Source organism: Podarcis vaucheri (genome assembly GCF_965113315.1).
Source record: "Podarcis vaucheri genome assembly, chromosome: 13".
NCBI lineage: Eukaryota > Metazoa > Chordata > Lepidosauria > Squamata > Lacertidae > Podarcis > Podarcis vaucheri.
In genome coordinates, this window is record NC_138751.1 from 52,971,956 (window position 1) to 52,986,718 (window position 14,763).

At 47.2% G+C, this 14,763-nt stretch overlaps 1 protein-coding gene across 12 annotated transcripts in view; it reads left to right on the forward strand.

Moving 5' to 3' along the window:
• FHOD3 (formin homology 2 domain containing 3) overlaps nt 1-14,763 on the forward strand; it is a 352,366-nt gene that overhangs the window by 180,690 nt on the left and 156,913 nt on the right. For all 12 annotated transcript variants that reach the window (XM_082194682.1, XM_082194676.1, XM_082194681.1 and 9 more), the window contains exon 5: nt 287-392. In XM_082194682.1, the coding sequence (XP_082050808.1) occupies nt 287-392 (106 nt within the window). The remainder of the gene's footprint in view (nt 1-286; nt 393-14,763) is intronic.

The following is a 14,763-nucleotide window of genomic DNA, read 5'->3' on the forward strand; positions in this document are numbered from 1 at the left end:
AAAGGGGCATCAGAGCCTTAACTGCTCATCTGGGGGGGGGGAGAGCTTCCAACCCCCCAGCTGAGCGAGTGCTGATGTCTCTCTGTCAGCCTATTTTGAAGCTTTGGCAATTGAACTCTACTCTCAAATGAGACGCGGACCGTTGTCATGTTTATCTGCCACATGATAACCATCTCTCATATCACTAGAAAAATCACCATAAATTTGTGAGCCATGCTTACTGTTTGTTTGTGAAAAATATTACAATAGCAACTCTTTTTTTCATTTTTGCCTTTTTCCTTGATAGGATGACAAGGATTTGGTTCATGAATTTGTTGTGGCAGAGGGCCTGACCTGTTTAATAAAAGTGGGAGCTGAGGCGGACCAGAACTACCAGAATTACATCTTGAGAGGTACGGAGGTTTATTTCACAAGCTGTTTTTTTGCTTCAGTGCAGCATTTTCTACTCCAGCCCATTCAGTTTTAATAGTGCTGCTTAGTTGCAAACTACAGATTTCACAGTTTTCCTGTTTCAAGTAAAATACATTATTTGTTTGAAGAAACCCAACCCTTACTGCATGTCCTTTCACCTTGCAGCCGACCGGATTTGACTTCACCTTATTTACTATTACTTTCAAACAGCCTTGTATTTAAGCACCATTCTGGTAGTCACTGACCACCAAGTGTTGCTTGCAAGCAATTGGCATGGCTAGTGGAGAAGAGGCAACACCATTCTGGCTCCCCTCTGTAACCAGCATGGAAACCAAGTGTGATTCCAGAGGAGGAAAGCCATGAGATCTACATCCAGCATAGAAATTAAATGTGCTACTGCAAGGGATGTGAGTGGCGCTATGGGTTAAACCACAGAGCCTAGGGCTTGCCGATCAGAAGTCGGTGGTTCGAATCCCCATGACGGGGTGAGCTCCCGTTGCTTGGTCCCTGCTCCTGCCAACCTAGCAGTTCGAAAGCACGCCAAAGTGCAAGTAGATAAACAGGTACCGCTCCGGCGGGAAGGTAAACGGCATTTCTGTGCACTGCTCTGGTTCACCAGAAGTGGCTCAGTCATGCTGGCCACGTAACCTGGAAGCTGTACGCCGGCTCCCTCGGCCAATAAAGCGAGATGAGCGCCGCAACCCCAGAGTCGGCCACGACTGGACCTAATGGTCAGGGGTCCCTTTACCTTTACTGCAAGAGGAATGGGATTCTTCTTCCTTCCTCTTCCCAGTCACCAGTAGGCTAGCAGACATTTTTTCAGGCTAGGCTTATTTACAAGGCTACTTTCAAACACTTCCTACCCCCTGCGCCCCCATTGACTTTTTTCCCATCTCACTTTTCTTTCTCTTCTCCTAACATCTCACTTCTTAACTTTTGGACTGTAAGTCTCTGGCCAGGCCTGTGTTATTCTTAATTATTGAGGGCGCCTATCAATTTTAGACTTGTCATAAATAAAGAATACCAACAACAACTTGCATAAATCACTGACTCGCTCAGTTATTTATTTAAAGTACCTGCTTTTTTTAGGTGCTATAAAGCGATTTTAAAAATGACACAGGTCCTGTCCTCAAACTTACACTGTAAAAGACACAAAGGGGGAAAGGTATGGGGGAAGGAAGGGGGGGAGTCCAAATTCAGGTAGCAAAACTTTTAACTACATAATAAGTGGCATCAAAGAGACAGTATAGTGAGCCAAGGCTCCAAGTGGAAGTTAATTCCAGCTGATTCGGGGTGCCTTGTTGCCCTGCCTCACCTTTCTCTCTTTTTCTGCCTCAGTCCCTACCCCACACCCCCAAAGTTGCTGGGTGACATGGGTGCTAATAAGAGAGAGTTCTGGGAGCAAAGGGACAAAATGGCGGTTGATTTCAGCCAAGCCAATGGGATGGTTGTGTTGTCTCATATCTCCCTCTACTGAAACTAGGTGGAATGGCTGCTAATGCATTAATCTTTTTAAGAGCCTTTGCACATGTTCAAGAAGCTCTGTAAATTGAGTGCATGGCATACACAAGACCATGGGTAGGCAAACTAAAGCCCAGGGGCCGGATCCAGCCCAATCACCTTCAAAATCCTGCCTGCGGACGGTCCGGGAATCAGCATGTTTTTACATGAGTAGAATGTTCGCTTTTATTTAAAATGCATCTCTGGGTTATTTCTGGGGCCTAGGAATTGGTTCATCCCCCCCCATATAGACAGGCCCCCCACAAGGTCTGAAGGTCAGTGGACCGCCCCCCCTGCTGAAAAAGTTTGCTGACCCCTGCTCAAGACCGTAGGGTCTGCCTTCATGCATCCATTGTTGTGGTTATAAATTGTTTCAGTAAATTAAATAAAATATACCTGCATAATGTGCAATCTTATGTATACTAGGTTGTACAGTCTAGATGCCAGGTATATGCATGTAGAGTGTATTTTACAGTAAAACAGAACATGTAGATGGGTGATGAGTCAGAAGCACAAGCGCTGAATGTGTCTTTTTATTATCTGTGGCCTTTGCGTCAGGCCTGAAAACAGAATAACTGGTCTATGAATGTGGAAAAGTTAGCTTTTCACTGAGTGTACTAGGGAAGTACAATACAACTCTGTTCTACAGTTATCTTTATGTGATTGTCCACTCAACAAAAGGTTGTGTTCTCTGTAGTTCAGGTTGTGTTCTCCGAAAGGTTGTGTTCTCTGTCGTTTAGATTCAAATCATGGAAACCCACCAGATGGGTGGGGTATAAATAAAATTCTTCTTCTTCTTCTTCTTCTTCTTCTTCTTCTTCTTCTTCTTCTTCTTCTATTTATATTTATCTTTCATCTACATTCAGGCAGAGGAAAATGTTTTTTAAGTGTCCAAAGCAGAGTTGGGTGGAGATGTTGGCAAAAATTACAAACCACATATATGTCTGTCAGGGAACTGACATCAGAGGAAAGGGAGTTGGTAGGGCTCCCAGAGACTGGGAGAGAGTCAGCAGCTAAAGCAGGGACAAGGAGGGGGAGCGAGGGGTCTCTGGAGGAGGATCTCAGTAATGCTGAGAGAGACGCAGCAGCCCAGGCAGGAAACAGCAGGGGAGAGAAAGGGGTGAGAGACACTTCCAGCGAAAATAGCGGGGAGGTGTCAGAAGCAACTGCAGGGAGACCCATGCTTCGCCGGAAGCTGCCACGTCGTGAGTCCAGGAGACGCGTTTCCGTTAAGGAACTTCTTTGCTGGAAGCGCTTCCGCAGGCAGCCACTGTCAGACACTACTAGTGACTAGAGCAGACATGTCTGAGGAGCTCTGTCACACACAGAGGTTTGTGGGGCCGCACAAACTCTGAAGGGGCACTATTTTAAGCACAAGCAGCTAATCATCCCCTGACAGCAGTCTGACAGTCTCTGTACGCTGCCTGTGCAGGAGAAAGCATCATGAGCGACCCAGCCGGAACCGGAGAGGCAGGGGTTGGAGCTGGTCCAAGCTTGGAAGAAAGGTATCAAGCTTTGGAGGTCCAACTTGCGCTGCAGACGGCGAGGCTCGAGGAGAGAAGGGCTCAGGATGCTGACAAAAAGGGGAGAACCACTCAGTTCCCCAGAAAGGTACCAGGATTGGTGCAGAAGTTTGGGGGGGACCCCAAGGATTACCATGCCTTTAGGACTGAGATGCAATATGCCCTGAATGTGCAGTTTGATGAGTTCCCTGATGAGGAATCGCGAGTTGCTTTCGTAATTGGGCATCTTGAGAAGGGGGCGCGGGACTGGGTTCGACCCCTGATGGCAACGCACAACGATATCCTAAAGGACACTATGAAATTCTTTCGTGCAATGGATATCATGTTTTCCAGCGATATTGAGGAAGGGGTGGTGCGCAGACAGCTAATGGCTTGCAAGCAGGGAAGCAGATCTGTCCGTGAGTACTGGACTGAATTTACCATGCTGATTCACAGATTGGGGTGGGATTTATCGGCAGCACCCATTCAGATGCTATTTGAAGAAGGTCTTGCTTCAGCTGTGAAAGACGAGCTGGCCAGGAGCCCCAGGGCGGTGTCTATGGATCAGCTGACCAAATCTGCGCTGACCATTGGAGCGCGCCAGGAGGCAAGAGCCTTGGAGAGGCGGGAAGGGAGAGGGGAACGTTGGAAGGAGTTACGCATTCCAGACATTCCTGAGCCAGCTTTCCCGCCGGCAGAGCCGATGGAAATCGGAACAGCCCGCGCGCGCGCAGTTTCAAAGCCCAGTGAGGGGGCGAAGAAGGAGGGAAAGGGAGCCCGGAAATGCTATCTCTGCCAACAGCCAGGCCACTTTGCCAGAGTCTGCCCCCAGAGGAAGGAATGGCAAGGGATGGTGGGAGCAGTTGAGGGGGAAGAGCAGGGAGAAACGGAGCAGGTAAAAGCCAACGCCTGGTTGCCAACGTCAGGGCACTGCAGCCAGGCCAAAGAGCAGTGAAAGTGCCCGTGCCAGAAGCTCCTCGACCTGCTCTAGTGATTGAAGTGTCGCTAGAGCTGCAAAATGGACACCCCCTAAAAATAAAGGCGCTGTTGGACTCAGGCAGCTCCTGCAATTTTATGAGCAAGGAGTTTGCTGCTGAACATCAGATACAGACTATCCCTTTAAGCAACCCCCTGCAGGTGACCACGATCGATGGCAGGGAACTGTTGGGAGGAGGAGTTAGCTTGCAGACCGTCCCAATGATAATGAGGGTGGCAAGGCACACAGAACTGATAGCGTTTAATGTGGCCACCTTGGGAGGCGCTCCCATTATTTTGGGAATGAGCTGGCTAGCCTTACATGATCCGCTGGTGGGCTGGCATCAAAGAGTGGTTTCCTTCGGTTCAGCACATTGCTTAGAACACTGCAGGGGGGAAAAGGGGTCAGCAGGGGCCCAAGCCACCCTAGCAGGGACTGAAGTAATGGGGAAGGGGAAGGTGCCACCACAGTATGCTGATCTCAGCGACGTGTTCAGCGAGAAGGAAGCTGACCAACTACCCCCGCATAGGCCCTTTGATTGCCAGATCAATTTACTCCCTGGAGCACAGCTTCCTGTAGGCAAGTTGTATGCCATGTCAGACAGGGAAATGCAGGAGTTGCGAGCGTTCATTGACAAGAACCTGAAGAGAGGCTTCATCAGAGAGTCCAAGGCAGCGGGGGGTAGCCCAGTGTTTTTTGTGGATAAAAAAAACACGGACAAGCCGAGGCTGGTATGTGACTTTCGGCGCCTAAATGCAGTGACAGAGCCGGCGGCTTTTCCTATGCCCAGGATTGATGATATTTTGACCAGGGTGCGAAAAGGAAAGATTTTTACAAAGCTGGACCTAAGGGGGGCGTACAACCTGATACGTATAAGGAAAGGGGATGAATGGAAGACCACCATGTTCACCCCTTTGGGGGCATTTGAATACCTCGTTATGCCTTTTGGATTACAAACAGGCTCCGCGTGTTTTCAAGCCTTCATGAACCACGTACTGGGGCCTTTGCTCTACAAGAATTGCGTGGCCTTCTTAGATGACGTGTTGGTGTATTCGGAGAATGAGGAGCAACATGTGAGAGACGTCAGAGAAGTGTTGAGCAGGCTGCAAGCCAACAGACTGTGGGTGAAACTGGAGAAGTGTCAGTTTCATACCAAGGAGGTGGAATTCCTGGGGTACCGCTTGTCAGACAAGGGGTTGGCCATGGACCCCGGCAAGGTTCAAGCGGTGCTGGAATGGAAAACACCCAAGACCAAGAAGGATGTGCAGAGGTTCCTAGGGTTTGGAAACTTTTATCGTAAGTTCATCCGAAACTTCGCCCACCTGACGGCGCCCATCACGGACTGTCTCAGCAGTAAAAAGAAGTTTGTTTGGACGGGGGAGGCGGAGCGAGCGTTTGAGGAACTGAAAAGGGCCTTCGCCTCTGATGAACAACTTCTACATGTGGATTTACAAAAAAAGCTGAGGGTCGAAACAGACGCTTCTGACAGAGCCATAGGGGCGGTGCTTCTTCTGCAGCCAGGGAAGGAGGGGTCAGAGTGGCGACCGTGTGCCTTCTTTTCGCGAAAGCTGAACAAATCTGAGAGGAACTACACGGTGTACGACCGGGAACTTCTTGCGATTCATGAGGCCTTCCGGAGATGGAGGCACCTGCTAATTGGTGCACAACAGAAGGTGCAAGTGTGCACGGACCATAAGAATCTAGAGTATTGGAGAACTGCGCGAGTGCTCAACCAACGGCAGTTGAGATGGGCCCAGGAGTTCTCCAAATTTAACTTTGAAATTTGTTACGTGCCAGGCCCAGAGAACGTTAGGGCGGACGCTCTCTCACGCAAACCTGAATATTTGGAGGGAGAGGGTGCACCCGAAGAGACCCATGTCATTCCCGAGGACCGCTGGGTGTGTGGGGCGGCATTGGTGGGGCAAAGGGAACTGGTAGAGGGAACGGTGCAGGATGAATACGCCCAGGACAAACTCAGGGGTCTCAGGAGGGAGGGAGACAAACCCGGGGGTTTTGAGGAGAGAAACGGGGCGTTGTACTACAAGGGAGCGTTATACATACCTGAAGGGGAATTGAGGGAAAAGGTACTCAAGCAACTGCACGATAGCCCCACAGCAGGGCATTTTGGGCAACACAAAACCATGTGGCTGGTTACCAGGGAATTCTGGTGGCCCAAGGTCAGGGAAGATGTGCGGGAGTATGTGAGAGGGTGTGACCAATGCCAACGAGCCAAGGGGGAGAGGCGGGCACCGGCAGGTTTATTAGAACCACTACCCACGCCGGAAAGGCCATGGGAGGCAGTGGCAATAGATTTCATGACTGATCTGCCCAGGTCCAAAGGGAAAACAGCCATCATGGTTGTGGTAGACCTGTTAACCAAGATGGCCCACTTTATAGCCTGCTCACATGCGGTCACAGCGGAAGAAACCGCTAAATTGTTTGTGGAAAATGTGTTTAGGCTGCATGGCGCCCCCTTGAGGGTGGTTTCTGACCGAGGGAAACAATTTACTTCCAGGTTCTGGAGGAAGCTCATGAGCTTATTGCATGTAGAGGTGAATTTCTCTACTGCCCGTCATCCAGAAACCAACGGGCAGGCGGAAAGAGCTAATGGTGTCCTCCAGCAATATTTGAGGTGTTATGTGAATGACAGAGAGAATGATTGGGTGGAGAAGCTGGCGTTGGCAGAATTTGCCTACAACAATGCAGAGAACGTGTCCACGGGGATGAGCCCTTTTTTGGCTAATCACGGGTGTCATCCCCGAGCCTTCCCAGGGGGGGAAGGGGAGAACTGGAGCGTTCCAGCCGCAGAACAGTTCGTTGAAGAAATGGAAGCGATCCATCGCCAGCTCCAACTTAATTTAAACAGGGCGAAGGAGGAATATAAGAGGCAGGCAGACAAAACCAGAAGGGAAGGGGAAAGCATTAGGGTGGGGGACCAGGTGTGGCTGTCCACCCAAGGGTTACCATTTAAAGGAGGTTGTAAGAAGTTAAGACCCAAAAGACTGGGCCCATTTGAAGTCACGCAACAGGTCAACCCAGTGGCTTTCAGACTCCGGTTACCGAACCACATGAAGTTGCACCCAGTGTTCCACAGGTCGTTGCTGTCACCGTATATAGGGGACAGAGAGGGGAGGGTCAATAGGGGACCAGCTATGGAGGAAAAAGAACACAGCTACCATGTAGCGGAGATTCTCGATTCCAGGTGGAAGGGAGAGCAAGTAGAGTATTTGGTAATGTGGGAAGGGGAGCCGGAGTCGGAAAACACCTGGGTCAGGGCAGAGGATGTAGATGACGAGGTTTTGATTGAAACTTTTCATCAGAGATTCCCTCGTAAACCCCAGCCAGTGGCGAGGTTCCGGAGGGAATACTTCGCCACCACCGACGAAGAAGAAGAGTTGGAGGGGTTCTCTGATTCCGAGGTGGAGGAGGATTCAGCGAGTCGGAACGAAGACCGATGGAGGGAAATGTTCGAGACGTCGGAAGATGAAGAGGATTCTTTTCGGGGTTTCAGCTCCTCACCGCCCAGAGGAGAGAGTAGGGGCGGGGGAGAAGGGGGCCCTGGAGGGGAGGTGGATGTCAGGGAACTGACATCAGAGGAAAGGGAGGTGGTCGGGCTCCCAGAGACTGGGAGAGAGTCAGCAGCTAAAGCAGGGACAAGGAGGGGGAGCGAGGGGTCTCTAGAGGAGGATCTCAGTAATGCTGAGAGAGACGCAGCAGCCCAGGCAGGAAACAGCAGGGGAGAGAAAGGGGTGAGAGACACTTCCAGCGAAAATAGCGGGGAGGTGTCAGAAGCAACTGCAGGGAGACCCATGCTTCGCCGGAAGCTGCCACGTCGTGAGTCCAGGAGACGCGTTTCCGTTAAGGAACTTCTTTGCTGGAAGCGCTTCCGCAGGCAGCCACTGTCAGACACTACTAGTGACTAGAGCAGACATGTCTGAGGAGCTCTGTCACACACAGAGGTTTGTGGGGCCGCACAAACTCTGAAGGGGCACTATTTTAAGCACAAGCAGCTAATCATCCCCTGACAATGTCCTAATGAATTAGAAACATGGGTCAATATTTTGTATTCCATGAAGGTGCTCTGATAGTGGAAGAACAAGCTTCTCAGGTCCAAGGTCAGTTTAAGGATGCTTCTTGGGTTTTCACAAGTTTTTCTGTTTGGTCCGAATCTCTTTTCCTGGCATTTCGGGGCCTAATCGGGCCCACCGGTCGGTTTAATCCAGCACCTGTGGCAGTTTATTTCCTGGGGTAAAATCCCAAAAAAACCTACCTCAACAACTTCAATCCTAAAAAAAGGTCAACAACTTGGGCTGCCCTCACGGCCCTTTACTTCATCAAATCTAGCCCTCTTTGAAAAAAGTTTGGACACCACTGCCTTCAGATAGTTGAAGATGGCTATCATATCTCCTCTCAGTCTACTCTTCTCCAGGCTAAACATACCCAACTTCCTCAACCATTTCTCATTAGGCTTGGTTTCCCGACCAGTTTTTCCAGCTGTAGGCTCTGCATGCAGATGCTTGCAAAGCAAAAACAGCACAAGCTACACATAAAAAGTAGTTGCCACTCAATGAGGGAATCTGAGGTTTGAAGAAGTAAAAATAAACAAAACAATAAATGAAGAGTGTGAAAATTTAACTGCTCCCCTTATACAGTGGTGCCTTGGTTCTCAAACGCCTTGGTACTCAAGCAACTTGGAACCCAAACACTGAAAACCTGGAAGTAAGTGTTCCGATTTGCGAACTTTTTTCGGAAGTTGAACGTGCTCTGCGTTGAGTGTTACGCTTCCGTTTTCAGTGCCACACTTCCGTTTTGAGCGTTACGCTGAGGTCTGTCTGATTTTTATTTTGCGTCTTTGTTTTTTGCTTTGTTTTTGTTTCGTTTTTGTGATTGATTGATTGATTGATTGATTGCGTGACTGCAGTACATTGTTTATTGCTTTCATTTTCTGGATCAACGGTCTCGTTGGATAGTAAAATTCATGTTAAATTGCTGTTTTAGGGGTTGTTTTTAAAAGTTTGGAACGGATTAATTCATTCTGCATTACTTTCTATGGGAAAGCATGCCTTGGTTTTGGAACGCTTTGGTTTTGGAACGGACTTCCGGAACGGATTAAGTTTGAGAACCAAGGTACCACTGTATAAAGGGAGAGGGAACAGAGAGTTCATGGCTTGGGATAAAGACAGGGAACAGCACATGGCTCCAAAGGGAGGCTTTGCAGTGTCTGACCTTCTCAGGTGATACAGGCCTAAAGTTAACAAGATTTAAGGCCAGAGCACATAGCTTTTAGGGAGGGGTGCACTGCAACATTTTGTTATGGGGTCCTGCTTGTACAATGGTACCTCGGGTTACATACGCTTCAGGTTACATACGCTTCAGGTTACACACTCCACTAACCCAGAAATAGTGCTTCAGGTTAAGAACTTTGCTTCAGGATAAGAACAGAAATCGGGCTCCAGCGGCGCGGCGGCAGCAGGAGGCCCCATTAGCTAAAGTGGTGCTTCAGGTTAAGAACAGTTTCAGGTTAATAACGGACCTCCGGAACGAATTAAGTACTTAACCCGAGGTACCACTGTACCTCATAGTACCAGATGCTGGGATCATACATTGAGAGGGAGAGCTCTTGCCTTCATGGCCTCCCTGTAAACTTCCTTGACGTATTTCTGGTACCGGGGGGCAGTGTGCTTCCTTGGAAGCAAGGCAGCTAAATAGTTGGCCTGTTTAAGCTGTCTTTATCATGTAATTTCTAGCATTGGTTCATTTTTCATTGGTGAGTCATTTCATATGGATGTATCTGATCGAAAGCTGAATACACCTCGTGTTGTTTTGATGTTGTTTTCAAAAGAGATTTCTAATAGAATTGAATAATGCCATCTGTGTCAAAGATCAGTTCTCAAAATGATCCATTTTCGGCAGTCGCTAATACAGTCAAGCCCTTTAAGGTTCGCCCTGTTGTGGGAACTCAAAACAGTTTCATCTAGATACATTCTTTTAGTTGTTCAGTGTAACTTTATCATGTTTTGCTTGAAGGCTTCTGATGTAAACTCTGATTTTATAGGCAGAGCTTACTGCCAGGAGTGACTGTGCCTCGTTTTCTTTAATTAGCAAAAAGAAAAGGAGATAAAAGTTGGCTTTTACGTAAAAGACCCATAAACCAAGGCCATTGTTTGCGGAAATGTTACACTGCTACAGAGTGAGAGTATTGTACCTCTTTGTTAGAAATTTACAAAGGAGCATTGCAGAATAATTTAAGCATGATTTTGCGGTAATAACTGCAGGGACGAGATGGTAGTGGAAGCAAGAAGATAGTACATCTTTGTTATTGGCTATAAATAACAATTGATTTTTAATGATTAAAATATTTATTAAGCACCTTAGAGACTCTATCAGAGCTAAAAGGGACCATTGCCCTGACCACAGACCTTTTATTTTGTTTTCATTTCATTCTTCTGAATAATATTTTAATGGCTTAAATATCTCAAGATCAAAGACTTCTTTGATATGTGCATCTCAAGTCTTGTATTCTAAACTTGTTGTTGTCACTTCTACCATTCCACTTCTTGACGTGGTGCACCCTGAATCATAACTGGTGCTGGGTGCAAAATAACCCCATAAAGCACTTGCTCTGCTTGGGTTATATGCTCTTCTTAAAACAGTTTCACAAAATTGGCAAAAAAACACAATCCTTTACAAATCATTGGAAGGGAATTGTATCTATTTTTACCTTTCTACTTCTCTTTTTCATGTTGTTCTTTTCTTGCTTTATTGTGCTATAACATGCTATCTTACCTGTATTGGTGATGGATATATTCCTCTCTCAGGCAAGTTGATAGTGGAGCAGACTGTCCTTAAGGTATCAAGCAGTGAAGGGCGTTAAAGGTTGAAGCCAGCGTCTAGAATTGAGCTTGGAAGTGAAGTGGTAACCAGTCCAGTCTATCGAAACCTGCAGGCTACGCTCCCAGCAAAAATCCTGGCTGTTATATTTTGGACAATCAGAGGTTCTGAAATGTCTTCAAGGACAATGGCTAGACTGCCGCTATCTGGGAGAGGCTGCAGTTCCTGTAACATTTGGAACTGTGTGCATTGCAATGGAATTTAAGGAACGTACTAGCCAAAGGTTCACTGCAGGCTTCCATGATGTAAGGGGATGCTATAGATAGATTAGATAGATAGATAACATAATGCAGAGCATTACTTGAGTAACGCGGGTTAGGGTGGCACTGTGGGTTAAACCGCAGAGCCTAGGACTTGCCAATCAGAAGGTCGGTGGTTTGAATCCCCGCGACGGGGTAAGCTCCTGTTGCTCAGTCCCTGCTCCTGCCAACCTAGCAATTTGAAAGCATGTCAAAGTGCAAGTAGATAAATAGGTACTGCTCCGGCAGGAAGGTAAACGGCATTTCCGTGCGCTGCTCTGGTTCACCAGAAGCGGCTTAGTCATGTTGGCCACATGACCCAACATGTTAAGGGGTGATATGATAGCCATGTTCAAATATATAAAAGGATGTCACATAGAGGAGGGAGAAAGGTTGTTTTCTGCTGCTCCAGAGAAGCGGACACGGAGCAATGGATCCAAACTACAAGAAAGAAGATTCCACCTAAACATTAGGAAGAACTTCCTGACAGTAAGAGCTGTTTGACAGTGGAATTTGCTGCCAAGGAGTGTGGTGGAGTCTCCTGCTTTGGAGGTCTTTAAGCAGAGGCTTGACAGCCATATGTCAGGAGTGCTCTGATGGTGTTTCCTGCTTGGCAGGGGGTTGGACTCGATGGCCCTTGTGGTCTCTTCCAACTCTATGATTCTATGATTCTATGACCTGGAAGCTGTACGCCGGCTCCCTTGGCCAATAAAGCGAGATGAGCGCCGCAACCCCAGAGTCGGTCACGACTGGACCTAATGGTCAGGGGTCCCTACCTTTACTTGAGTAACATCCAGTGGAACTTCTTATTGTTCCTTTCGGCAGCAGACCACCAGCAATCACAGGCCATGTTATGATACTTTTGAAACCCATCCCTAGAAACACAAGACTCTAGAATGTGACTGCTGAAATATGGCCCAAGTTACCTTTAACTGTCATTAAATATATTTCTCAAATGGTAATGAGTTTAGCCTGCCATCGCTTTAAAAAAATACCCCCTGCTTTCAGAAAGGATCTACAAATGACTGGCAGAATTGCCTATGCATCCTCTGCCATCTGCTGATTTCAGTAGCAAAACAGCTCGATTGCAAGTTCCCCATGTGTGCCTTGACTGCTACAGCTATTTATAAAACAAAAGGCCTGTGAGCACTAGTTTTAGAACAAACATTTGTGCTTGTTCATTCTGGGAAATCAGATTCCTGAAACAATTCAAGGTTGTGGATGTTCAAGTAGAATGCCATCTGATTTATGTTTGTCATTGTGTGTGCAGAGTTACAGAAAGGTTCGTTGGTTAGTTAGAAGAGACCAAAAGCAAGGGCTGAGGTGACCACAACAAGCGACAGAAGGAATTTTGCTTTGAATAAATCCTGCTTAAAATACTTGTTTTAGTGATGTCAGTGAAATTCCTCAGGAACAAATTTCAATGGCTCGTTAAACTCAACCTTAAAACTGAGATGAACTTTAATAATTTCTGACACACTCCTCTACCTCAGGTTTTGATCCAAGCCAGAGGAGAATTTGCCCACCCTCCTATTTGCCCTGTAGCCACTTTTCTTTTCCCCCTTTTCTAGGAGGAATTGGGGGGGGGGCTGTAACAGGTTGCGGTTATTTTTTTCTGAGCCCTTGAATTGATTTTGAAAAATTACCTGAATTTTTCTGACACCCCCATTTACATATAAGGTAAAGGTAAAGGGACCCCTGACCATTAGGTCAAGTCGTGACCGACTCTGGGGTTGCGGCGCTCATCTCGCTTTATTGGCCTAGGGAGACGGCATACAGCTTCCGGGTCATGTGGTCAGCATGACTAAGCCGCTTCTGGTGAACCAGAGCAGCGCACGGAAACACTGTTTACCTTCCCACCAGAGCGGTACCTATTTATCTACTTGCACTTTGATGTGCTTTCGAACTGCTAGGTTGGCAGGAGCAGGGACCGAGCAACGGGAGCTCACCTGGTCGCGGGGATTCGAACTGCCGACCTTCTGATTGGCAAGTCCTAGGCTCTGTGGTTTAACCCACAGCGCCACCCGTGTCCCAACCATATAATGATACCTAGGGTAATTTCCTAATTCATCCAAGGTGAGTTTCCAAGAACTTTCCCATCACAACTTTGTTTATGTAAGGCACACGGTACATATTATGCATTTCATTAACATAACTTCAATATTTCTCATTCTCTGGGCAGAGTGCGGGGCAGGGAATAAAAGCACAAAATACAAAAATACAACATGAACATAAACTCAGAACTTTGACAATAACACTAGAATACAATCAGTTTGTGCTGTGATCTGATTTGAGATTCACCACTGGATCACTGGCTGGCCCTAACCGTGAATACACATGATCTCATAGCAATTAACGTTTAACTAATTTGGGTTTTGTAAATTATATGTATAATGGTTAACCACAGGGGTCCTCACCCAAAAACCAGTAGATCATGCACAATTGAAGTAAAGCCACTCCTGAACCACCAACACTGAATCAAGATGCCTCCGTGATGCACTGCAGCTCCTTGCTACCTGTGCTATCACAACAATTTGCTATAGGAAGGAGCTGCTGGTTTCTTAAACCCGTAGGATTTTGATAAACATCAGTTCGCCTGTAGGAGAAATAGGTCAACAGAGGATGCCATAGCTACAGCCTTTCACCTTGCAGCAAGTCATCTGGAGAGACTGGGGAATTATGTTAGAATGTTATTTATTGATTATAGCTCGGCTTTTAATACCATCCTTCCAGACATTCTTATCAAAAAGCTGGTGGAACTAGACCTTTCTTCTACCATCGGTGACTGGATTAAAGACTTTCTGAGGGATCGGACACAAACAGTGAGGATTGGGCCTGTTACATCTACCCCCCTGAAGCTCAGCACTGGCACCCCACAGATATGTGTGCTGAATCCCTACTTGTACTCGTTGTATACATGTGACTGTATTCCATCTGATCCATCCACTGTAATTATTAAGTTTGCAGATGATACTACTATAATGGGTCTAATTACAGGTGGAGATGATTCCGTGTACGGGGGGAGGTTCAAAAAGTATCTACATGATGCCTAGAGAATAACTTGCACCTAAATATTAGCAAGACAAAGGAGATGGTGTTGGACTTTCAGAGGAAGAGAGAGGAACTAGCCCTGTTGTATATAGGGAGGGTTGTGTGGAGAGACTCTTCTTTCAAATTCCTGGGAGTTTACCTGAGTGAAAACCTCACTTGGAAAAACAATATAACTCAGGTGGTTAGGAAGGCC